The following is a 24537-nucleotide window of genomic DNA, read 5'->3' as shown; positions in this document are numbered from 1 at the left end:
ATATTTAAATTAGCTGAAGGCCATAGCAGCCATTGCCATTAATAAATAAATAAATAATATCCACTCAATTATAAATCGTATTTATTCTTAAATATTCACTAAAAAAAAAACATGCAAAATGGTAACCATAAATTTAGCGGCTGAATATTAAGGGGTTTCGTGTTGTCTGGTCTGTGGCACAATCATGTGGAGATGGCGGATGTCGCTACGGGAATCGCTGACGGCGGACGGCGAACGGCGGACGGCTGTCGCCTGTCTGCTTACTGATGGCGCTGCTGTGGCTGATGGCTGCCCAAATTGGAGTGCTGCTGCTGCTGCTGGACAAAATGGCCATTCAGTGGCTCGAGGTATGCTACGGGGGACTCCAAGTTGCCCTGCGGCTGCGTCAGTGGCTGCGAATTCTGATATTCCTGGCACAAGGAGTAGTTGCCGACCTCGAAGCCGAGAACTTTGGCAGCCTGCTGCCTGTTGCGGACAATGTAGTCGTTGAGTTCCTTGCTGCAAAGGCAAAAGCGGGAATTTCTTTGAAATTAGTTTGCCCCTGCCCCTATGTGGTGGGCTGGGGGATACCTACACGTTGTCTTTCAGCTGAGAGATCTCCCAGTCCAGTTGGATGTTCTTCTCGTGCTGCTTGTTCCGAATTTGCAGGAGGCGTGCATTGTCGTCGGAGCTAATTTTTGCATACTCCTCCATGAAGCGGATCTTCTCCGCCTGGCGATTCAGCTTCTCATACAGATGGCCCATGTGCTCCTCCTTCGCGTGCAGCTGGATGCTCACCTGCAACGAGACACAACACAACAGAGCAGACCATCAGCCCGGTTCGTATTCGGGCGCTGGCTCGTACCTGATTCAGCTGCGTGTCCTTGTCGGCTGATGCCAAGTTCAGGTGATCGATGGACTTCTTCAGCTCGTTGATTTCGTCGGTGCACGTGGCTATTTTCTCGCGGTCGCGAATTGCGTGCTCCCGCAGCTTGACCACCAGCTGCTCGGACCGGAACAGCTCCTTCTTCACAATCTCCAGATCCGAGTGCAGCTGCTCCTCCTCTCTGGTCATTGGCATCGAGCTGCATTTCGGTGCTCTTCAGCTTCTGCTGCAGCTCACTGCGGTATTCGGAGGCATGCATTCGTAGCAGTCTACGACACTCTGGACCAAAGCCTCACCTGATCTGCGTGTCCAGCTGCAGAGTATTTGGCTCGTGTTCCTCGTGCACGGCCTGCAGCTGCAACAGATCCTGCACCTTGAGCTGCAAGTCGCCTATGATGCGATCCTTCTCCTCCACGACCTGATCGATATCCTCTGCAGCGGGACGCTGCTGCTGCTGTAGCTCGTCTATGAGCTGACGTCCCTCATTCAGCTCCTCCTCCAGATAGGCAATATGCTCCCTGCTCTTCTCCAGCTCTTTCTGTGTGAAGAGCAGCGCACCATCCGAACCCTTCACCACCTGATTCAGCTCCATGTTGCTGTGCCAGGACACAGAGAGATAAATAACTGAAGGGGGGGACTGCTCCGCGCCACTGCACTTACCGAGAGATTTGTTTGTTCATATCCGCCTGCAACGAGGCGATGGTGCTGTCCTTGGCCGTCATGGCAGCATTCTGTACGGCCAGCTGGCAGGCGTTTTCCTTTCGTTGCACCTCGCTGCGCCGCAGCCGCTCCCTCAGCTCGTCCAGGGTCTGCTGCCAGTGCTCCTCGCCAGCCTGCAGCTTTGCCTCGAGTTCCGCCTTGAGCCTGTTCAGCTGCTCGCTGTGATCCTTGTTGAGCTGCAGGAACCGCGACTCCATTTGCTGCTTCTGCCGCCGCAGCCAGCCAATGTCGCGGTACAGATGGCTGTTGGGTGATGCCTGTGGGCCGACAGGTGTCACACACAGCTGATCAATGCTCTCGACAATGTTCTCCATCTTTAGGCTCTATGGGAGAGACGGAAGAGAGATGGGAGAGGTGGTGTCTAGAGCAGAGGGGCGCAGTCCTACCAGAAGATCCTTCAGCTTAACTTTCAGCTGCTCTTTGCGATGGCACGCCTCGAACTCGTCCCTGGCCATCTGGATGGGCTCCAGGTGATCGTAGAGCAGCATGAATCCCGAATCGACGGCCGCCTGACAGCGATCCTTCAGATCCTGCACACTCTCCGCCGCTGCAGGCACAAATTCAAACAAAGTTCTGCTGTGTATGGCCATGGAAAACTCACGCAAACTTTGGGCCAAACGGTTCGATTCATCCTTGCCGAGAACCACAAAGCTGTACGTTCCAATCAGCTTGGAGTCCTCCGGATCCAATGACTTCAGCGATTCCACAAATTCCGATTGAAGAGTCTGCAGCTTCTGGTACTGCGTCTGGACGGTACGCAGCTGGGATTTGCCACCACCTTCGATGGCCAGACTGGTTGCCAGGCTCGTTGCACGACTCAGGGCACGCGACTCGGCCAGGGTGTTCAGGTGGGATCTGGCTTGGGGGCTCCTCCTGGGTTCTCTGGACCTCTCTGGCTCCGTCGTGTGATCGTTAAAGGAACCCGAATACGACTCCGAGAACTTGCCTTGATTTGGCATTGAGAAAACGCTCCTGCTGCGACTGCGAGAGTCACGGACCGTGTAGATGCTGCGCGACACACCGAATCGGCTGCTGGGTGACTGCGACTGTGAGCGTGCCCCAGCCACAGAGGGAGCAATTTCATTCGAAGCCTGCATATCATATATTATATATTCCTTTTGTATTTCCCTTATCGCGAAATCAACTCACCCTCAAGTTGTTGGCCAATGCCCGCAAATTACTGGCCTTAGTTGCTGTTGAAGATCGGGCAGGAGGTCAATTAGTTGGGCCCACAAGTGCCACGGCACAGAGACAACTCACGCCGTACGTATCGCGGACTGTAAGACATTGTGGATCACTTTGTGGTCACGTCACTTCTTTGCCTGCGCACAAATATTTAAAGCGCGAAACGGAATTTCATTTGTTTCACGACCAAAACAAACAACAACAAGATAACCAATTACCAATTACCAATTTAGGGCAAACACCTATAGTGCTCTGTATATATTTAAATCAAGCGTTCTGTGTATCTGTGTGCTCTGACAGGCAATGCCTGCTACAATTACTCGCACTCGCACTCGTGACTCACACTCGTACTCGCACCAGGTGTCAGGTGTGTGTGTTTAGTCCCCAGGCAACACACAAACGCTCAAAGTGGATTATCAGCTGTGGTTCCCAAAGGTTTCCTCTTTGGGTAAAGGATAAAAGCCACCAGCTAAATATTGTAGAAGCCTCACGTCAGGAGAAGCCGTAGGAAGAAAATAGAACTTTTGTACTCTTTACTGTACTCTGTTCTGATGAGTGACTCAACATGAGCGAGCGCGAGCGCAAGAGCGTGCGGAAATTCGCTGCCAGGCGAATGCCCAAGCGCTGGCGAATTCGATCGTCGAGAGAGACACCCAGAGAGAGTTTCAAGCCAGCGCCCACGACGTAAAAGCTTGTTCATAAAAACCAGACGACGAATGACATGGAAATTATATTTCTTGTAACATTTTAACTGCTTAACTTATATAATAGTAAGCTAAACACTCATATTTATGCTTAGCAATGTGCGCAATGTAATTCGTAATTGGAATTTGTAATTGGAAACTATTTTAGTTCTTGATTCTTTTCAATTATTTAAATTAAATCTGCATCAGTTCGCACATATGTATGTATGTATGCTTGCATATTTGTGCACAATTGTTATATAATGCTATAAGGTAATGCTATCCGACTGATGTTATCTAATGTGGACTTAGTCAATGGTTTACTGCAAAAATATATAAATAAGCTTCCTGCCACCTGGCCTCGCATCTGATGTGTGGGCAGAAAGAAGCCTGCACTTCACTCACTGTGGCATATGTCAAAATTAATTTCGTTGGTATTATTTTGACAGGCTTTCATGCTAAGCTGAGACTACCAGCCAACCCTCCCAGTCCCAAGCTCGATATCCAGCCAACAGAGTGGGTTTGGGTTTCAATGGGGTTGGGGGTTGATGTTCGGGTTCGGGGTTTGGGTCTGGGTTCAGCAAAGGTAAAGGTAACTTTGCCCTTAGATTTGATTTTGTTTTGGTTTCGTTTCGTTTCGAGTGTTTTTTGTGTGTTGGTTTTTTTGGTCAGTCATCGCTGGAATTTGGAATTTGGACAGGATAGATTTCTTGCACATCATCATGGCGACAGGGAATGGATAGGGGGGGGGGGAGATACACCACTGCCATACACCAGCTCCACCTTCTGCCTTTGCTCCAAAAATTCCATTTCCATTTGCACCCCCACTCCCCATTCTCCATTTGATGGCATCATTTGGACAATATGCAAATCTCATTTCCCTCAAACGCATTGAAGAGACCACAAACTGCGGCTGATATCCAGATGGCCATTAAAACCATTACTCTGGTACCTTTGCGCTCGCCCCACCGCTGACCACACCCCCCTGCTGATCCAACGACCCCTCACCCACCCCCTGCTATTCCAAGCAAGACAACAAATTACAAAAATTAAGAGACCATTTTTGTCGATGAAATGCATGAGAGAGCGAAGCGACGGGGGACAAAAGTGGCCCCAGGAACTTGGCCGGGCGGGGACATGGCTGGCACCCAGCTCCCACCCACCCAGCTAGCCCCCTGTAGGTGAGAGGCGTGTGCAAATTAATGAAATTAAATCGTCTTCATTTGATGGTTTTCCGAGCAGGGCAGAGAGGTTCACTCAATGGCGCACTCCCTGCAGGTCTCAGTCTGACAGCACAGCCAATGTCCCCTTGTAAGTTTCTGAATGGGGGGGAAAGAAGTTGGGAGAAAGTGTGACAGAACAGAGCAGGAAGAAAGGTGGAGAAAGTTGCCTTAAAGCTATCTCAAATTGAAATCGAATTAAAGGAAAATGATTAAAGGAAAGACAAGGTTTCGTACCTTGGTAATTGGAAAAAGTTGGCAATGACGGAATATGTTCAACGAATATGTGTACAGATTCGTACGAATTCAACCAAGAATGCAAATAAAATAAAACGAAGACTTACAGCGCGGTAAGGCAGCAGAAACGCTGTGAGCCGCGGCAAGGGCCGAGACTCTACTGCTCGCTCTCTCGCTTGAACGAATAGATATCACGAATCGATTTGATATTTTGCTTAGCAAAAACCAAAATTCATTTGAGTTTTGTTATCTACTCTGAAATATATCCAGAAGGCCTAGACTAACAGCAAGGGTACATTCCGATATTCCTGCTGATCCATCATTCCTACATTTATCTGATATATGAAAAGACAATTAATTTACTTATTTAGATATTACATATGTTTAGATTATCTTTTCCCCAGCAATTATTATTAATTGTGATCCGATTTGGTGAAGAGTTTCAGCCATCTTCAAAACTGAGTGATTAGCCTGTGAACAAAAATACAGATGAACATGGATATATGTATATATGTATGTACCTATTTATGTTACAACTGTGGATGCCAATCAAGGCGTAAGTAAAATGGAGGGAATGCAGTGGCAAGAACAGAGGCAAACCCCACTTAACCCAATCTTTTCTTAACGGTTAGGGCACTCAGCATTCGACCCCAACTGGTAATCGTGTTGCTGCCGAAGGAAGGTCTGAATCGAATCGGCTGAATCTGCCACCCACTGGGAAGCGGTGCGGTGCGGAACGAAACGAAACGGAGATTGTGTTTTCACTTTCGACATTGCATTTAATACGTATGAAATTGTTTGGTGATGGGATCCGGAACGTGATGCGAATACACAGAATTAATTGCAATCGGTGCGGAGCGGTGCGTTGGCAACAGGAGAATCAGGCCGAACTCCGAAGGCGGCAGGCATTCCAGTCCAGTCAAGGACAGGACGGGACAGGACGGTTGGGTCCAGCCAGGAAGCATCCGTTCATAATGGCACTGGATACGTACTGGCCGATGTTTCATGCTTCATGCTGTGTGCTGGCTGCTGGATGGTGCTGGCTGCTGCCTGTGGCTTTCTTTTGTCCCCGTCCGCACACAAAAGCACAGGGGCAAAAGGATAGCCCAACACCTTTGCCAGTGCCAGTGCCAGTGCCCGTCCCCACACCCATGCTGCCACCCTGCTCGATACGCTGATCTTTGTGAAAGGTCCTGCAGCACAGCACCCTTCCTCCACGTGCAGCCGGAGATCCAATGGACAACAGAAATTAGCAACAGGAAACAACCGACAAACGACAATGCAGGAATCGGCAGGGGCAAGGGTATGGGTATGGGCATGGCCAAAGGCATGGGCATGGAAATGAGCCCAAGCGTGTCCAAGCGGTCCGGGAACCGGGAACCAATGACTCGGGCTGGTGAATGGAAATGAATAAGTGAGTGAGTGGCAGGAGTGGCAGGAGTCGCAGGAGTGTCGGTGTGGAGCTGGGGTCAAAAGCGCAGCGCCAATTGTTTGGAACAAACGCCCACAAAAAACTAGTCAGCTAAATGAAAGGACGAGGCTAGAGCCGACACCTGGCTATTAGCTTTTTTTTTTTGGGTAATGGCCACCAATGGCCCCACCTCCAATGGAGCGCTGCTCTGGCACAGAGAGAGAGAGAGAGAGTGACGACAGATACAGATGCAGCGATAGCTATGGAGATGGAGAGAGGCATAAGAGAGAGATATGGAGCGATGTGGAAGACACGGGACAGGCTACTCCATTGATCCTTAAAGGCAGCCAGCTTGTTGTTGCACACTGCCAGGCGGCATTAAATTTAAAGCTCATTAAATTGAGAACTGAACTGAATCAATTGACTGCCTGTCCTTTGCTTCGTTTCGAAGGCAACTTTACGCTGCGCCCCATTGCAGATCCGTGCACTCAGTTCGGGATTTGTATTTGAGATCCGAGATGAAAGCATAAACAATCCATAGATGGGTCAGTCCATGGATTTCTTTCGTTGTATTTGCCAAAGACAAAACAGAACACAATTATTACATATAAATATAAATAAACAAAGCTCTGCGATTAATGTCCCAAGGTATTCCCATTGTCGATCAGTGGCAGTGAACCTCTGGCCTGGTCTCCTGGTCTCCTGGTGAGCCCATTGTTGCTTCTGTCTGTTAAGGTCCGACTGCGGGTCGGTCAAATCTCTGTCCTCTGTCCACATACATATGTACCTATATGCATATGCATATGTCGTCATTGTTGTGGCACTTGTGAATGTACGAGGAGTATTAACGGACATGTGTGGCTGCTGGGCGCTTCCATTGTGTTGCGGGATGGGGCATATGCCCCAAACAAAGAGAGTGTGGAGAGGCGCTCGCTTTCGCTCTACTTAATGGGCCAAACAATGGGCTGAACTTCCTGCCATCATAACAGCAAACAAACAAACAAACAAACAAACACAAATACTCGATCACTTAGCCCATGCCGAACGATATCGATACCGATACCGATTTGCCCTTTGCCATTTGCCATTTGCTTGCCCACTGCCAGCTTAAGGTATGCGCCAGTCCTTTACAATATTTACCACTTTATTGGTGGGAAAATACTCGTGCTGGCCAGTGCCAATTTTCATGTTAAACTGGAAATAAAGTGCCGTGCCGAATGAAATTTATTGCAGCGGAAATGAGCGCAGAGACTTGAGACAGACAGAGAACACTTTAAAAGAACACCCGCATGGCAGCAGCAGCAGCAGCAGCAGCAGCAACAGCCACGCCCACATGTACTACATCCCCACAGCCCATTTGCATTTCCACGGGGGTGCTGCATATGCGAAATGCTTTGGCCCTGTGCCACTCGACTTGCAGCCCGCATTTGGAGCATTTGGGTGATACTTGATTTGCCTGTCAGCGGTCACACAGTTAGGGGGCCCACTGCAATTACTAAAGCGCCGCCGCCACTCCCCAAACGCGCGCGCGGCGCTTATAGCTCATCCAAGGGGGAGGGAGGGAGGGAGGGAGCGTGGGGCTGGGGCTGGCTCTGATGGCGAGCACACAAAAGATTTTTCTAAGAAAACCGCAGCACAAGGCGGTGGAAGGCGCCTGCATTCCCAAGTAAATTACAAACAAAAATGTTGCTTTGCCTTGGCCTGCCCCTGCCCCTGCCCCTGCTTCTGCCATTCCCTGCAACATGGAAACGAAAACGAAAACGGAAATTCGGATGGGAATGGCAATGGTGAGGAGTATGGGGCATGGGGATGCGGCACGAGCATGGAAGCCAAAGCGGAAACCGCAACGGCGAACGAAAATGTAAACAGAAACAAAAAGAAAGTGGCGAGGAGGGGGCAGGAGGGGTTTGCAGCTGGAAATGAGCGAAGAAGAAGATGAACAAAAAAAAAATCAAATTGAAAATGAAATGCAGCACGGAGAAGGACAACGAAGCAGCAAGCGAGGCAGCAGAAAAAGACGAAGCAGTAGCTGGCGCTGGAGCAGCAGGAGCTGGAGCAGTAGAAGCAGGAGCAGGAGCAGGAGCTGGAGCTGGAGCTGAAGCACAAGGAATAGATCGTCGTGGCTGAAGGACGCGGCGGCGGCCAAGTGACTGACGGCGTCTTTCAGTCGCCAAGTACATCCCAGCACAGCCTTCCGTCAGGAGCCACCTTGCCCCGTTGTTCCAACACACACAAGCGCTGTGGCCCCCTGCCCCCAGCCCCAGCCACTGCCCCAACCACTGCCCCCTGCCCCCTGGCTTGGCTTATGCAATTTGGTGTGTGTTTCCCAAGAAACCTTTGTTGCATTATTGCCGCAATTTGCAGAAGTGGTGACGTGAGAGCCATCAGAGTGCTTCGTCCACGAATATTGCCCTGTCCTGTGCCGTCCCGGCCTGGTTGAAGGGGGGTAGGGTAGGGTCGAGTCTGGTCTGGTCTGTGCCTCCTCCTCCTCCTCCTTCTCCTGTTCTTAGCCAGACAGCCAACAAATAACAACTAAGTTGGCAATTTGAAGTCGCGCGAGGCGAAGCAAGGAAAAAAACATTCCACGAAATAAAGAGCACAAAATCGAGCGATATGTGGGATGCTCTTTCGAACAGGAACAAAAAAAAATGGAGCAAGAGGAAAGAAAATAAAATATTTAATAAGTAATAAGAAATAATAATAATAAATTTAGGCTTTTTTTTCGTTGATATAAGACCGCTAGAATATGAATATTGAATAGATATATTATCTGGTATACTGGCGAGCATGTCCCAGCGCAAAGTATGTTGCAACATTTCGCGTAAGGGTATCAGAATGTGGGGGGCAAAGTAATGCCAGTGGAGGCAAAGGCAACGGCAACGGCAAGTATAAGAACAACAGCTAAGGGCAGGCTCATCTCTAAAGTGGTTAGCGTTGGCCACTTCAGTTCCGGATTGAGCTGCAGATTGGCCATGGCCATGGTTATGGATATGGATAGATGGGGGGCTGGGGGCTGAGCTGGGCTGGGCTGGGCTGGGCTGGCTGAGTGTGAGTGGCAGGAGAGGGGACATTGGTCATAGCACCTGCCACACAGCCACACAGCCACACAGTTCATAAATAACCCACGGCACTGCATGCTCGTACACCAAAACAACAAGAACAAGAACAAACTTGATTAAATTTGATCCACACACACACACACACACACAAAAGTCAAATGAACGGTACGTTGGGGGGCTCCCCGCCCCCCAAATCTTTGGATAAAACTGCAAAAGTGCCAATTACAAAAATAACAAGTTAGCCAAAAAATAAAAACTTGTGCCAACTGTTTTTGGTCGGGGGGCATTTGGATACTGGTCGTATTATTAAGTTTATACCAAGAAATGCGCTGCCCTGCATTGAGTCACGGACACTGTTCGAATGTGTGTGTGTGTGTGTGTGTGTGTGTGTTTGGGCTGCAAGGACATTTACATGGTTTGCTGGCTGGCTGTTCTGTTTGCCGGCAACAACTTTGTCCGTAGCATACTTTTGCGGGCACATTGATTGGCCTCCCTGCCACCGTCTTCGTCGCCTTCTCCGTCTCCGTCTCCGTCTCCGTCTCCGCATCCGACTGGCAGCAAAAGTCAACTAGCAGCTAACTTGATCCATCTGCAGGCCTGCAGCCAAATCAAGATTGGGGGTTGGGGGTTGGGGGCTGGGGGCAGCGGAGTGCTGCTGCTCGGTCAAGGAGGGCAACTCAAATTGACTGCAGCTGAGGCCACAACAAGCACAACTTTTGCCAGCGCGCGCCCCCAAAAACAAAGCCAAGTGCTACCAGCTACCAGCGGGAAACGAAGAAAGGGCAGGGGTGGGGATGGGAGGTAGCTGCTAGTCCGGAGAGGGACTATACGACAATAATATGAAATAAATTCCAATAGAGCAACTGAAGAATGGGTTTACTGAAGGAGTGCGAGCCGAGTGGTGGAGGGGGGAGGAGGGTCTCGAGTCTTGGGGAAAGCGGACCGTAAAAGGGCCAGCGTACAACAAATCCGTACAAATTGAATAAGAACTCAATCTTGGCTACTGTCAAAACAACTTCTTCTTCTCCTTCTTTTTTTTTTTTTTTTTTTTTTTTTGTTAAGGGAAGGGGAGTTACAAGACCACGATAAGGAGAAACCAGAGGTCCGTGACCAAGACGAAATGATAGAAACACAAGACCCCAAACACTCACACACACACACACACACATACACATACAAAGGGAAAGCGGATGTGGATGTGGAGGCATAGAAGATGCGGCAAAACAGAAAACAGAATTGAAAACAAAAACCAAAACCAAACCAAACCAAAAAAAAAAAAAAATGGAATGGAATGGCATGGAATTGAATTGAATTGAAATTCCTTGGCAATTGTTTGTGTATCATTATGGTCATCATCAGTGTCCACGATTCCGGTCTCTGTTTCGGTTTGTGTGTCTGTCTGTCTGTCTGTCTGTCGGTCGGTTCCTGTTCCTAATATTATTATTATGGTTTTTATTATGCCCAGCGGATGCAACATATTTCGATGAATTGGTATCGCGTTAAAACTAAATTACAGCGTAGCCCAACTGTCTCGTACGCTGCCCCAGTGCCAGCTGCAACTGCACTCCAAATTGGATTCCAATTAGACTTCCACTACTTATTCGAGTTCGCAAGTGCTGCAAATAACCCTTTCTATCAAAAATTGTATGATCTTGCAATGTTTCAAATTTGTTTTCCAAAAAAAAAATTAATTAGGGGACTCGTATCAGCAGAACCTTAAGCTAACAGAAATAATTCACTTTACCTCTTTACTTTTTGACGTTGCAATAGTTCCATCTCTAGTCTTTACGCTCCATCTCTAGTCGTTACGCATAGATCGCTCTCTGAGAGCGCGCGCCCGATCGACTCTCTCTCTCTCTCTCTCAGCTTTGCTTCAGGGTCTTGTTCGCGCTACCTGCTACCTGCGCGCTGCTGCTTAGGAGAACAACTGAAATTACGGGACCCGCAAACTTGCGTTATCGGCTCATAAATTGTATTTCTCTGGCTGCTGTCATCACGGACTTTAAGTATTAATCTGTACCGCTACTGGGTGGGTTGGGCTGCTGACCTCCTCTCATTCTGTCCACTGGTATCTGAGTAGATGCTTAAAAATGTTGCTTAATTGTATGACACAGAATTACCTTCTAATTGGTAGACCATTGGGGCTTTAAGACGCCCATCGATGAGGTGCTACTCTGGTGATTTGGTGTGGCGTGGCGTGGCGGCCATCGATTGGTTTCGCTTTTGTGGCATTCGGCTTTGCTGCGCCTGTCGACGCACGCGGCGCTATTAATTATCATGTTAAAATGTAATTAATTAAAGATGTCGTCAACGTGCGTTTGCACATAACTTTCAATGAAAAGTTAATAAATTACATAATGCCGAAAATGAAATTACAAACGCCGTCAACGAGAGCCACGACAGCAGCAGCGGCGACGGCGACAGCGACGGCAGCCACAACACCAACAAAAACCATCAACAATTATATCAAAAACAACATCAGAAAATAGTACCAGCAAGTACATATATAGATACATCTAGTTTTATAAGCCGATCATATTAATACCCTAGCAGATCAATGTTTGCTAACTATACCAAAGAAGTCATCCAATTGAGGTACAAAAAATAAAAAAGAACTTTTGAATATTTTCTGGCCAGAGATATCTAAAACTGAAGGTACTTTTTAGCATATTCTGATCTGATACATATTGCCAGTACTTTCGCGTGTCCCAGTTTTGGTGCCCTTTCCTGTGTGCGTTGCAAACATCTGATCAGATTGGCAAGACCTTCCTCTTGGAAGGTAGCACAAACGATGCAAAAGATAACAAATCAAACGAAAAATGTTTAACCTGCCTGTCGTCCAGTGATATTTGTGTCTGTGTGTGTGTGTGTGTGTGTGTGTTTTCTCTGGGTGGATGTGTGGGTGTGTACGCATCCGTGGGTGGGTGGAAGAGTGTGTGTAAAAACCACAGCAAAACAAATTAATAAATACATAATAAATATGCGTAATAATAATGACTAAAGAAAAATCAGAAACAATAAATTGTATTTGAGTAGTTGTCATCCCTTTCGCTTTTCCCTTTTCCCTTTCTCTTTCTAACGAACCGAAAACCAAAATTAAAGGGCAGCAACAACTACTCGTATAACAACACAAATAATAATAACATTTACATGAAAGAGTCGAAATAACAAGAAAGTTCGGGCTGATTATACCGACCATTGGATACCCAGCATTCACTCAAAAGGTTTTTGTATTTTCCGTAGATGGGAAAAAGAAATCGAGACCCTAAAATGTGAGCTACATATATCGTCATTCATTATGGGACCATTTCCGCTATCGAGGTTTAAAATATGAATATTAAATAAAAATAAACATTAAAATTAATTAAATTAAATTAAAATATATGTATAATTGCAAATCCCACAGTGTTTTCTTTATTTATGGATGGCATGAAAGAGTTTAGCATATTTGGTTCCATGAGATCCGAATGTGAATGGCATTACGCTTAGTTCTGGTTGTTGCATACAAAATACCAGGCAAGTATATCCGCTTTAATCCACGATTAGGGGTAAATCCAGGGAAGATACTGCACGGAGCAGGCAGAGAAAAAGAGAGAAAAAAGATGTGGAGGTGGTGGGGGCGGAACAATGCTTGACATGTCATAAACGTTTATAAATTTTCATGCGCGTAAATAAAATCGCAACAGTATTAAAACTGATGCGTTGCGGTATATTAAATAGATGTCTGCTCGATGGCTGCTCCTGCGAGGGGTGGGTGGGGTGTAGCGCTTTAAAATAATTTATCGCATGCAATATTCACACGCACTCGCACTCCCACACACACACACATGCTCACATACGTGCATGGGTCGGCGTTCTCCTCGTTCTGCTCAAGTGCGTGCCGCTTGTTTGAGTTTCACTTTTTTGTGGAATGTGGAATGGGAAGGGAAGGGAACGGCTGTTTGGGCTTTCCTGCCTGCCTGCCTGCCTGCCTGGCTGCCTGGCTGCCTGCCTGCCTGCCATCGTGACGTTAGCGGCACATTTGTAAGCAAGTCAGGCAATCGTTTGCCCAATTAAGTGCGATGAAGCACCAGCAGAGCGGGGCATAAATGTTATCACAATGGCTAATTCGACAAAGTCAAAACACTCGGATTCCGGCGGAGCGTGGGGGTCGTCTCGCTAAATAACAGCCCGGATAAACGGCACCCCCTCCCCACCCCTCCCTCCTGCTGCTGTTGGCTCAATTAAAAGTGACACAAGCATACCGTACAGGCGAGCGAGCGAGCATGAAGGAGCTGACGCAAAACATTCAAACATTTAATGAGTGTGGGCAAAGCAATCAAAGCGCTAACAAAGGGAAACTAACTGTTCTGAGTATAAGGGATATACATATGTAGGATATATCTAAATATTTCTGTCTTATCATTCTGATTGTGCGATGAACGAATTTAAGCCAATGGAATTTAGTTTTAATATGACTTTTGACCTCATTGACATGCCCTTGTACCATTTGGAGTGCACACTTGCAGATCTATTCCATTTGTCTATGAAGCAGAGCCGAACGAACCTGCTTGCGACTGTCTGAATTATAATTATGATTATCATTAATAAATTATAATTAATTATAGTATATATTTAATATAAAAGAATATATAAAATATAATTAATATATTTCTTCGCTATTGATTTTTCCTAGCTGGCTTGTTCGCCTGCTTTCCACCATTTTTGTTTGTGCCTGCCTGCCAGTTCTCCGTCGAAATATAGAAATAAAAGTTATTGGCCTTAAATTTACAAATTAAACCCAAAGCCTGAAGCCCATCCGCTTATCATCTTGGCTCTCGCATGGCACTGGTACTGGTACGTACCATTATGATTTGGTATTTGAAGCTTACGCCTGCCAATTAAGAGTCGCGCTGATCATGGCGGCATTTTAAGCCACCATTGTGGATAATCTTCTGTTGCATGCTATGATGTTGGCGCCCCAATGCAGCCGCTGGGCAGGGGAAAGCCTGACAAAAGCTGACAGCTGCCATGGCGAATGGAGCAGCAGCAGCAGCAGCAGCAGCAGCAGCAGGTGCATGCCACAGCTGGTGTGATGGTGGTGTCGAGTGTGGAAACCGCAGGCAGGCAGGGCGGGGCAGGGCAGGCTGCTCCGCACATTTCTCATGGCAGTGCGATTTCTCTCTCTGCTGCTTAATTTTTTGAGACCCCCTCTTGGGTGAATGCATCTTTTGAGAAATCGTCTGACTTGTCAGCGTCACAGTCACAGTCACAGTGCAACGGATTCGAACTGCGGACGACCCTTTCAACAATGCCCCCCACCCCCCCACGCACACGGACACTCAAAGAACAGGACACAGTGGCGCAAGCGTCGCCGTTTATCAAATGCTTTGGAATGTTATGCGATGTGTGTGCCCCGTGCCCCGTGCCCCGTGCCTTTTACTCCTCCACAGCCTCGTTTGCCATGGCCCCCCGCCCGCTCAGCGCCTCTCTATCACTCACCCGCACACACTATTTCTCTTCCTGTCCCATTCAAGAAAAAGATGGCAGGACAAGCCTGCGAAGCCGAGCCTTAAATGCACTTCCCAGCGTACAGTAACTTATTTTCTTGCTTGGATTTTGTTTTAGATATTTTATTTAATGTTTAATTGATTGGTTTTCCACCGATTTGTGGTGCCCCTTTCAGTGGCTGCTGCTGCATTGCGAATGTCCTGTGCGAATCGTTGTACCCTGTGGGAAGGTATAAAAAGCGCAAATCAGCCACAATTGCCGCTGACAGACGCAAGCATCCTGCTTTGGCTTTTGTGTGTGTCTTGTCACAGGAGGTATCCATATGTTATCTTTGTGTGTGTCTGTGTGTGTGTGTGAGCGTCACTTTGTGGCTGTCTCCAACTCCTTTTCCTATGCCTGCTTGCGGGTGTCTGTGTGCGCTTGGCTTTGACATTATTTGTGCTGCAAGCTGACAGATTTTCGTTACGGCAGCATTAAATTGAATTTTGACATTGCTTTGCATACAAAGATACATACATATCGATATATACATACATACAGAGAATGAGCAAGAGAGAGAGAGAGAGAGAGAGCGAGAGGTAACCCATCTCCTTCCATATGCACAGCAGAGTGGCTCCTGAACGATGAGTAGTGGCAGGATGGCGGTGGGGGTTGGGGGGAACTTCTTGGGTTCCGTTTCGGTTTCGATGCCTGCCTCTCGATCCACTGCCAGTAAGCTCAACCAGACTGATAAACTTCTTGGTTTCCGTTCCGGTTTCGACGTCTAGGCTAAAAGTTAGGCAATTCCTGGTCAGCCCCTTTGGGGCTCGGCTCACAGGTCATTTGTGGCAGGACTTTGACGCTGCTGTTGCTGCTGCTGCTGCTGCGTGGCCACCTTGAAAATTAATTTCTCACGTTTCACGTACAATTTGTATGGCCGGAAGCATTTTCAATCCGTTGTGGCTGTGGAGTGGGCAGGGAGGGGCCCTGGCTCCACGACTGCCCCCATTCCTTTCCTCTCGCTAATGAAGGTTTCATATTGCTCTTGTGTTGTTCTGCCTGCCCCCTGCCCCCTGCCCCCTGCCCCTGGCCACTGCCTCTTGTGGCATGGCATTACCCAAGCACACAAATCGCCGCACGTACCAGAAGCTCAACTTCTCCTCCTCACGCCTTCACTTCTCTTTCTCCTTAACGGAATGCAGTCCAGACACACGCACACGCACACGAACGCACACACACAAACTCACACACACACACACACACATATTCGCATATAGTACCCAGTGCTAGCAGAGCTAAAGGGTATATTGGCACTTTGGGATTATATATGGGAAAATGCAGAATGTATACATTGCATGGGCAGCATAGCCCCCGGGAAATACAACTGTTATGTGTGTTATGTATGTGTATGGGTATATATGCATATATACTACTCCTATATATCTGCATATATGTATGTATAGACTTGAGTATAGTTTTTTGCAATTTATAGGGTATTCCCATAGTCGATATATTGATCAATAACTTTATTGCTTGTTTTGTATTTGGAGCGTGTAAAGTGATTTTTGTGTGTTTCGCCTCTACTTTTCCTTCTGCCGCTGCCGCTGCTGGCTTTGGTTATTAGCTTCCTTCCCTCCTTCCCTTCCCATCATCTTCCCTACCCAATGGGCTTCGTATTCGCATTCTATTTTTCTTCTCAGCACTTTGTCCGTTCGTGGTACCCAGTTCCCATTCCCATTCCCCCCATTCCCCCCATTCCCCCCATTCCCCCCATTCCCACTCCCATTCACCCATTCCTCATTGCTACAGTTCTAGTCCTAGTTCTAGTTCCATTCCATTCCGTTTGCGTGTGTTTGGCCAAATTGCACGGGATTATGGGTCTTAATTTTATGATTGCTTCTTTAATCAGCCTCTGTAACTGCACGCCAATTATGTCCGGGTCCGTGCTAATTGTTTCTGTTTCCAGTTCCAGTTTCAGTCTTGGCTTTCTCCACCCCGACTCGCTCTCTCTCTCTCTCTCTCTCTCTGGCCACCAACGCCTTCTGAGGATTGTTCCTTGTAATCGATGTGTGTTATTTGCGATTAGTCGAGCACCAAATGAGCTGGACGGTGCGGACAAGACTGACTTGCCCAGCACGTATTTCGTGCTCTGCTCTGCTCTGCTCTGCTCTCCTCCACACCACTCCAGTTGAAGTTCTGCCTCTCCTGCCACTCATTTGTCTCTGTGGCAGAGGGGCCAGAGAGAGAGAGAGACAGGGAGAACAGGCGGAGCTACAAGTGAGCATAATGAATGCATGCTTAACCATAAAAAAATGTTGCGGCATTTTGTACAACCTGCAAAACAAGGCTGAGCCATTGGATGAATCTGGAATCTGCCGCCCCATGGCGCGCCCACCACCACAAACTACGAGTGGAGTGGAGAGTACATGCGAGTGGTTTACTGGTTGCTGCTTGCAACACATGCTTTCTCACTGTCTTCCCTGTGGCCTTCGCACAGTGGCCTATCCATCCAGTTCTAAGCAACAGCCACCAAAAAGGAACGCTCCTTTATGCGCAGATTTACAGTCAGCAGAGTTGAAAAATAATAATTTAAAATATTTCATTATTTGATTAGTTTCGGTATTAATACCATCACGCTTTCTTGCCCCACTGTGGCACAGTTCTTATAAGTGAAAAACAAGGCAATCAAATATTTTACATTCCCCGGTCCCCGCACCAACATAGTAGTTTTTCTACTGCAGGCCTGCAGGACTGTGTCGGCTCCTCAATCAGGCAACAATGCCAGGTCAATAGAATTCTGAAAATATATTTGATTTTATATTGATTTATATTTGATTTTAGGTTTTATATTGATTTATATTTGATTGTAAATCAGTTCACTAAATTTGCGCAATTTCTCTAAATATTCATTTATGAATTTTACTTTAACAAAAAGGTTGCCAACTTGTGAAATGAATTTAAACGTTATACCTGCACCTCTATTTTCAACACTAATATATTTAGGTACTTATTTATTTAAACGTATTATTATTTTTTATTTATTGAATAATTTAATGGATTCTTAATTTTGATTCGATCGTTGCTTAAAAACTTATACAAAAAATTACATTTCCAACATGGCCGAAACGTAACAGAATACACAAGAGAGTCTACATAAAATCAGCAGAAAGATGATACAGTCCCCCGTTTGACCATTCCCACCAGGAGCTGCGGCTCAAAGTGATCGGCTCTCGCTTTCTGGGCCTCCAGGTACTTTTTGGAGCAGGAATTAAACGATTTTACCTATGATTTGTCCATGTAGATGGTAAAGCTGCTCTCATTAACTTCTCCATCTCCCACTGCTAGGTCAGACGCCAAAAAAAACTCTTTGGGCGGAAATCGGAGACGGTGCAAACCATTTAATTTCGTTCGAACTCCATTTTGAATTATTTTCTTTTCTTTTTGTTGGCTCTAATTCCATTCCATGCCCCTCTGCACTTGGAAGTAATTCGCAGGTTCTACTCGTATTAACCATCGATGGGCATCTTCCTCGAATATCTGTAGACATGTTCGGAAAGAGAAGACAGAAGGCCTGGATATATACATATATATATATATATATATTTATACTTATTTATAATAAGATAAACTATGTTCAACAAACGGCTAACGAACTCTCAAAATTCTTGTTGCTGGTTGCTTATTCTATTTCTATTGTTTTGATAACCAACTTTTCGCGGCCGTTACTCTCTCGCTATTTATGCACAATGATATTACGACTGATTATTATGCGGATTTTGCTGGTCCTTGGCGCTGGGTTGGCGCATGGCGGTGGCGGTGGCAGTGGCGGTGGCGGTAGAAAATGGCTCTGCAGCCGCACAACCTTCTGTACGCACGAGCACGAGAAGGTGGCGGGGGAGACATACATTATGGAGCGCTTTGAGAGCCAGCGTGACTGTCGGCTGTCGTGCGGTAGGTACGGCGCCGTGTGGCCAATGCCGACCGGGCCGACGATAAGTCTGTCCCACAGCCGAGTGCACTTTGATCCCCAGCAGATACGATTCAATGTGAGTGCGCCCAGCGAGGCGACCAGGCTGTTCCTGCACGAGACACGACGCCTGTTCGTGGGTAACCTGCGCAAGGAGTGCCCCCGCAACTGCACTGTGGCCAGCGGCGCAAGGATCGTGATCGAGGCCACGGTGAACAGCGAGAGCCTGGTGCTCGACTGGCGCACGCACGAGAACTACAAGCTGGCCATCAGCTCCACGGAGACGGGCACCCTGGTGGCCATTCAGGCGACGACGGTGTACGGCGCGAGGCACGCCCTCGAGACGGTCAGCAATCTGGTGACGGGCAGCGTGACCAGCGGCCTGCTGCTGGTCAGCGATGTCATCATCTCCGATCGTCCGTACTACGCGCATCGCGGCCTGCTGCTGGACACATCGCGCAACTTCATCCCGCTGCGGTATGTGCGGAGGGCGATCGACGGCATGGCCGCCTCCAAGATGAATGTGCTCCACTGGCATGTGGTGGACGCTGAAAGCTTTCCGCTGGAGATCACCCGAGTGCCCCAGTTGCAGCTGTACGGCGCCTATTCGAGCTCGCACACCTACTCCCGCAAGCAGGTCCTCCAGCTGATGCAGTACGCCCGCCTCCGGGGCATTCGCATCATCATCGAGATCGCTGGGCCCGCGCACGCCAACAGCGGCTGGCAGTGGGGCCCAGACGAGGGGCTGGACAGCTTGGCCGTGTGCCTGGAGAGTTCGCCCTGGGCGCCCCACTGCGCTGCTTCGCCGTGCGGCCAATTGAATCCCGTGAACGATAATATGTACGCGGTGCTGAAGGCGATCTTCCGGCAGGTGGCTGAGATGGGGGCACCGGAGGAGACCATACACATGGGCGGCCACGGGGTGCACACGTCCTGCTGGAATGGCACCGAGCAGATCCGCCAGAAGATGCTCAGCCAGGGCTACGATCTCAGTGAGGAGAGCTTCCGGCGCCTGTGGGCGCAGTTCCATCAGCGCAATCTGCTGGCCTGGGACGAGATCAATCGGCACGCATATCCCAGCTTGCCGGAGCCCAAGCCGGTCATTCTCTGGTCCAGCCGGCTGACCGATCCGGACGCCATCGAGAGCTACCTGTCCCAGGAGCGGTTCATCATCCAGACGCTGGTCAATTCACACGACTCGCTCAACAGGTTGCTGCTGGATCGCGGCTACCGCCTCATTGTCTCCACCAGGAATGCCTGGTGCCTGAGCGACGGCTTCGATGGCTTCGGCTCCGAATACCACAGCTGGCGCAGGGTCTACGAGAACGAGATGCCGCAGTGCTCCGACCGGCGACAGGTGCTTGGCGGCGAGGTGTGCCTGTGGAGCGAGTCAGTCGATCAGAACTCGCTGGAGTCGCGCCTCTGGCCCCGGGCTGGCGCCGCCGCCGAGCGCTTCTGGTCGAATCCAAAGGCAATGCGCGCCTACCAGATAGAGCGGCGCTTCTATCGCTATCGGGATCGCCTGCTCGACCGTGGCATCCAGGCGGAGGCCGTGACGCCTCGCTACTGTGTCCTCCATGAGGGAATGTGCGAGCAATATTATTACGGGGATTAAATTACAATGGATGCCCTCCGAGCCCGCCTCCGAGAGAACCTCATTTGAAGCTGCTGTTCCTCGCTGCTACAAAGCTAGAAAATATATTTTTGGAATTGCAAACGTTTCTTCGCCGCTCCCCCGGTAAGGGAGGATCAAAAAAAAAGGAAAGGTGCCGCCGCGACACTCAGGCACTCAGGCGACACTCTCTCTCGCTGTCTCTTCTGTTTCAAGGGAGAGTGACAGCAGTTGCGTCTCTCTTTTGAGTACCGCTTATAGCAGTGAAAACTCAAATTAAAAGCTTTAATCGTCGCGGCACAGCTTTCTCGCTGCCTTTTTGTTTGTTTTATAAAACAAAAACCGTGTAGGTAGCCTAATCAAGGAACACAGTCGTCGCACCGCACCGCACCGCACCATGCTGCTGGCATGCGTGCCACGTTCTTGGTGGAGCAGCAGCAGCAACGTAGCCCGAAAACCTAACCCCAACTAATTATAACTTTGATGCAGTCGGTCGACCCGTAAACCTTTGAAGCGCTTTTACGCCGATTTCTCGTTTTCCTCTTTTTGGCAGCTTCAAAGTGCTGCTGCTGCTGCTGCCCTCTGCTGCTGCTGCTATCCCTTCCCGCTGCGCTGCGCTGCTGCTGCGTCAATTTCGCTGCTGCCAATGACAACGGGGCTGCCCAAAGACTAACAGCCAGGCGGGGTGCGCCCGTGCCCAAGTGCGTACTGGAGAGGCAGAGAGCTCAAGTCCAGCTTATCATCTTTGGCAGACAGAGAGTGAGAGAGAGAATGAGTGGGAGAGAGCGAAAGAGTGGGAGAGAGCGAAAGAGTGCGCTTTTAGGCGAATTTTCAAGCAAAGCGATTCCAAGGCGAATGTTTCGAGAGTCATTAAGTGAAGTTTATTAAGTGCCCGAGCAGATAACCCCAAATGAGTGCATGCCAAATGGAAGGCCAACGCAATTTCCACTCATATCGACGCCCCCCCTAAACCAGCTACCGTCGCGATCCATCCCTATGCCTATGGCCATAGCTCATGCTGAGGGCAAACTTTCCCACAAGAACTCCACAGAGAGAGAGAGGGAGAGCGCAGTGTATGTATAAAAGCGAGATAACAAACAAATTGCCAGTGCAATTGCAAACTTGAGATTATTGCCAGCCCAGGCCCAGGACCAGGCCGCCTCGTGCTTAACTTTACACAACTTAACCTAACTTGACTATAGTTTCAAGAGCCTAACGGGGGGTCTGCGTTCGCGTTCGCGTCCCTGTCCTTATCGCATGCGGCTGATGTAAAAATAATTTCCATTGTTTGCCAAAGAAACTTTTAATGATAAGCAAGAAGGGCAACTGCGGCTGACCACAATTAAAATTAAAACTTTTTGCAGGTTATGGCATTCTGCTGACCGGAAGGCAACAATTTTCCGTGGGACACAGGTAGCAAGCAGAATTACAACCAATTTAAAGTTCGCGCCCACAATCGAAACTCATATCGATACTAATCGCCTTGCACAAGGCCAATAGCTGCTTGCCATGACACCCCAACAAAGTTGGCACTAATTTTAACCACTAATCTGCCAACAAGTTGGCAGGCTCTAATATATATTATCAACAAATAACATATGTATATCGATATACGATATATTGATAATCAACCCTGAAAGACCCGCACGTGGAAATATTTTGGGAAAACAACGCAATTAAATCCACAAAAAACCAGGACAATACAGAATGGAGGTGGAAAACATTAAGGTGGACGCCTTTGTGCCAGCCAAGAAGGCACATAAGCGCAGTGCCCAGGAAACGGAGATGCTGGTGGACGATGCAACAGAGGTTCTCGTCCCTTGCTCCACCCCAAGCATCGGCCCCACCTCGCGCGAAGCGGACCAAGAGCGAGCTGAGAAAGGTGTCGGTGCCGCCGCACAGATACTCCTCGCTCAAGGAGCACTGGATGAAGATCTTCACGCCCGTGGTGGAGCACATGAAGCTGCAGATACGCTTCAACATGAAGGCGCGCCAGGTGGAGCTGCGCGTCGGACCGGAGACGCCGGATATAGCTAATCTGCAGAAGGGCGCCGATTTCGTGAAGGCCTTCCTCTGCGGCTTCGAGGTGGACGATGCCCTGGCCCTGCTGCGTCTGGAGGATCTCTTTGTCGAGACGTTCGAGATTAAGGACGTGAAGACGCTGCGCGGCGATCATCAGTCGCGTGCCATCGGCCGTCTGGCTGGCAAGGGTGGCCGCACAAAATTCACCATCGAGAACGTAACCAAGAGCCGCATTGTGCTCGCCGACAGCAAGATTCACATCCTGGGCAGCTACCAGAACATCCAGCTGGCGCGACGTGCCATCTGCAATCTGATCTTGGGCTCGCCGCCCAGCAAGGTCTATGGCAATCTACGGTCCGTGGCCTCGCGCCTCTCGGAGCGCATGTGATGTTGGACATGCCCCTCTGGCTGTGATCCCCCATCCACCATTAGGTTTCGGAATGGAAAAACTTGCTCTTAACATTAGTAATAAATAAATATAACATGTATTTAAGCCTTTACAATGTACACACAGACGACCAAAAGGGTACTGGAATGGGGGTGTCCCTTAGAGCTTGGTGAAGATCAGCAGCAGGAGCATGAAGAATGTGATGGCCGCCAGCACCAGAATGATGCACATTTTACGATTCTTGCGCTGATACAGCTCGGCCTTGTGCAGCTGTCGCAGACCCTCGGAGACCCGCGTCTGGGTCTGCTCCACATTGTAGTCGATGCGATCGAGCACGGTGCCCTGCTCCTGGACCATGTGGCCCAGGTCCTTGAAGATGTCATTGAGATCATTGATGGACTTGACAATTTTGGTCACCTCCTGCTCGCGATGCTCGGCCAGTTTGGAGTTCTCCTCCTCGAAGAGCAGCAACTGCTGCTGGGTCATACGATTGGCGGCCAGCGGCTTCTTGAAGTGATCGTCTATCTCCTGGTCGTCCTCCTCGAACAAATAGGCATTGGCCGCCCCCGCCCCCGCCTTGCCGTTTACCGGCTGCAGGAAGTTGTCGAACGAGTCGACAAAGTTGATGGCCTCGCCGCCAGTGTCGCCGCCTGGCAGGCCCATACCGATACCCATGCCGCCCAGCTCGACATTGGTGAAGTTGTCGCCGTTGTCAAAGTACTTCTGGGAGCGCTCCTCGCGCGAGTTCAGCTGCACCAGGTAGGCATTTTGGCTGCTGCGGAACTTGAAGGTCAGCTCCTGGAGCTGCAGCAGGGCACAGTGCACGGCATTGGCGGTGAGGCGCTGCTCCGTTTTGGTGCCCACGCCCAGGCTGGAGCGGACGCACTGTATGTGCCGGTGGGTGGATGTGATCAGCTTGCACACGATCTGGCTGAGCACCTCGATGTCGCACTCGTCGTCCCTCTGATCATCGAAGGTCGGACGCAGCAGGTGCCGGGCATGCAGGGAGCCCAGTTCGTCCAGCTTTGGTTTGATTCTGTTTGAAAAGGGCAATGGGATGTTAGTGCATGGCACATATGCAAATTTGTCGTCACCCACTTGGACATGGTGTATTGTGCCTCCTCGAACTTGTCCAGCCAGGCGGGTGGCGTTCCATAGTCGTCCTGCATCTCGAGGCCCTCTTCTGCCTCACGCACCGAATGCTTAAGCAGACGCTCAGCATCGCTGCCACGCTGAAATTAGGATTTTTCCAATTATTTAGGATGTCTTTGTCCATTATTTGGGAAGTTCCTTACTCTGTCGTCGTAGTGATTTCGATTTTTTGAGGCATTGTTACGCATGATAACGAATACCTCCGTCAGGTTGCGAGACGTCATGGTGTGTGGTGTGGCATACGGCTTAGTAATAGTCAATAGTTAGCATTCTAGTGTCCTGACATCGCTTGGAAAAACCGACAATATGCTGGAAAATTAAAAATAAGATTTTTCTAATATCTGCAAATAGTGTGACCAGGCATCAGAGCAAATAAAATACCGAGGCAGAGATACCGTTTTCTTTAGAGTGCTTAATGGGTTAAGGTTAATGGGCGCGTTAGCAGGACAACTTGGCACGGAATGAGCAAGAATCTGCATACCTTGGGAAAATGGATATTATGGACTTAAGATATTGTTTATAATTTCAGGCTCCAATTAATGCAGAA

The 24537-nt window shown here is 48.9% G+C and overlaps 5 protein-coding genes across 5 annotated transcripts; 2 read left to right on the top strand and 3 right to left on the bottom strand.

Annotated features, from left to right (window-relative positions):
- Positions 1-260: 260 nt before the first annotated feature.
- Positions 261-1054, bottom strand: LOC121405043 (golgin subfamily A member 6-like protein 7). Its single transcript, XM_041595594.1, has 3 exons — positions 845-1054; positions 575-777; positions 261-498 (listed from the first exon to the last, which is right to left on the bottom strand). Exons 1-3 carry the CDS (start codon positions 1052-1054, stop codon positions 261-263), a joined length of 651 nt encoding a protein of 216 aa, XP_041451528.1.
- A 103-nt stretch (positions 1055-1157) lies between these two features.
- LOC121405042 lies at positions 1158-2873 on the bottom strand. The gene is made up of 6 exons (XM_041595591.1): positions 2846-2873; positions 2735-2778; positions 2187-2676; positions 1972-2132; positions 1526-1908; positions 1158-1461 (listed from the first exon to the last, which is right to left on the bottom strand). The coding sequence occupies exons 1-6, from the start codon at positions 2871-2873 to the stop codon at positions 1158-1160; spliced, it is 1410 nt and encodes a 469-aa protein (XP_041451525.1).
- A 15804-nt stretch (positions 2874-18677) lies between these two features.
- On the top strand, positions 18678-20464 carry LOC121405265 (chitooligosaccharidolytic beta-N-acetylglucosaminidase-like). The gene has a single exon (XM_041595890.1). It carries the CDS (start codon positions 18758-18760, stop codon positions 20429-20431), a length of 1674 nt encoding a protein of 557 aa, XP_041451824.1. The 5' UTR covers positions 18678-18757; the 3' UTR covers positions 20432-20464.
- A 1626-nt stretch (positions 20465-22090) lies between these two features.
- Positions 22091-22859, top strand: LOC121405226 (RNA-binding protein pno1-like). Its single transcript, XM_041595834.1, is given in 2 exon segments — positions 22091-22239; positions 22241-22859. Coding segments are annotated over 2 exon segments (702 nt in total). The 5' UTR covers positions 22091-22135; the 3' UTR covers positions 22839-22859.
- Positions 22860-22915: 56 nt separating this feature from the next.
- On the bottom strand, positions 22916-24350 carry LOC111077405 (syntaxin-16). Its single transcript, XM_022371676.2, has 3 exons — positions 24134-24350; positions 23937-24070; positions 22916-23874 (listed from the first exon to the last, which is right to left on the bottom strand). Exons 1-3 carry the CDS (start codon positions 24212-24214, stop codon positions 22998-23000), a joined length of 1092 nt encoding a protein of 363 aa, XP_022227368.2. The 5' UTR covers positions 24215-24350; the 3' UTR covers positions 22916-22997.
- Positions 24351-24537: the final 187 nt, after the last annotated feature.

Source organism: Drosophila obscura, unplaced genomic scaffold (genome assembly GCF_018151105.1).
Source record: "Drosophila obscura isolate BZ-5 IFL unplaced genomic scaffold, ASM1815110v1 contig_137, whole genome shotgun sequence".
In the NCBI taxonomy this organism is placed as follows: Eukaryota; Metazoa; Arthropoda; class Insecta; order Diptera; family Drosophilidae; genus Drosophila; species Drosophila obscura.
Note: the sequence above shows the minus strand (reverse complement) of the source record. Positions and strands in the feature narration are given on the sequence as shown.

Bases quoted from the DNA above. Each gene is read 5' to 3' on its own strand.
- LOC121405042 (XM_041595591.1), bottom strand. From the start codon at position 2,873: ATGTCTTACAGTCCGCGATACGTACGGC. The intron at 2,133-2,186 runs GTGAGTTTTCCA...TTGTGCCTGCAG, and splicing joins CCGTTTGGCCCAAAGTTTGC to CGGCGGAGAGTGTGCAGGAT. The intron at 1,909-1,971 runs GTAGGACTGCGC...TCTCTCCCATAG, and splicing joins TTAAGCTGAAGGATCTTCTG to AGCCTAAAGATGGAGAACAT.
- LOC121405043 (XM_041595594.1), bottom strand. From the start codon at position 1,054: ATGACCAGAGAGGAGGAGCAGCTGCACTCGGATCTGGAGATTGTGAAG. The intron at 778-844 runs GTACGAGCCAGC...GTCTCGTTGCAG, and splicing joins AGGACACGCAGCTGAATCAG to GTGAGCATCCAGCTGCACGC. The intron at 499-574 runs GTAGGTATCCCC...TTGCCTTTGCAG, and splicing joins TCTCAGCTGAAAGACAACGT to CAAGGAACTCAACGACTACA.
- LOC121405265 (XM_041595890.1), top strand. From the start codon at position 18,758: ATGGAGCGCTTTGAGAGCCAGCGTGACTGTCGGCTGTCGTGCGGTAGG.
- LOC111077405 (XM_022371676.2), bottom strand. From the start codon at position 24,214: ATGACGTCTCGCAACCTGACGGAGGTATTCGTTATCATGCGTAACAAT. The intron at 24,071-24,133 runs GTAAGGAACTTC...TCCTAATTTCAG, and splicing joins GAAATCACTACGACGACAGA to CGTGGCAGCGATGCTGAGCG. The intron at 23,875-23,936 runs GTGGGTGACGAC...CTTTTCAAACAG, and splicing joins GCACAATACACCATGTCCAA to AATCAAACCAAAGCTGGACG.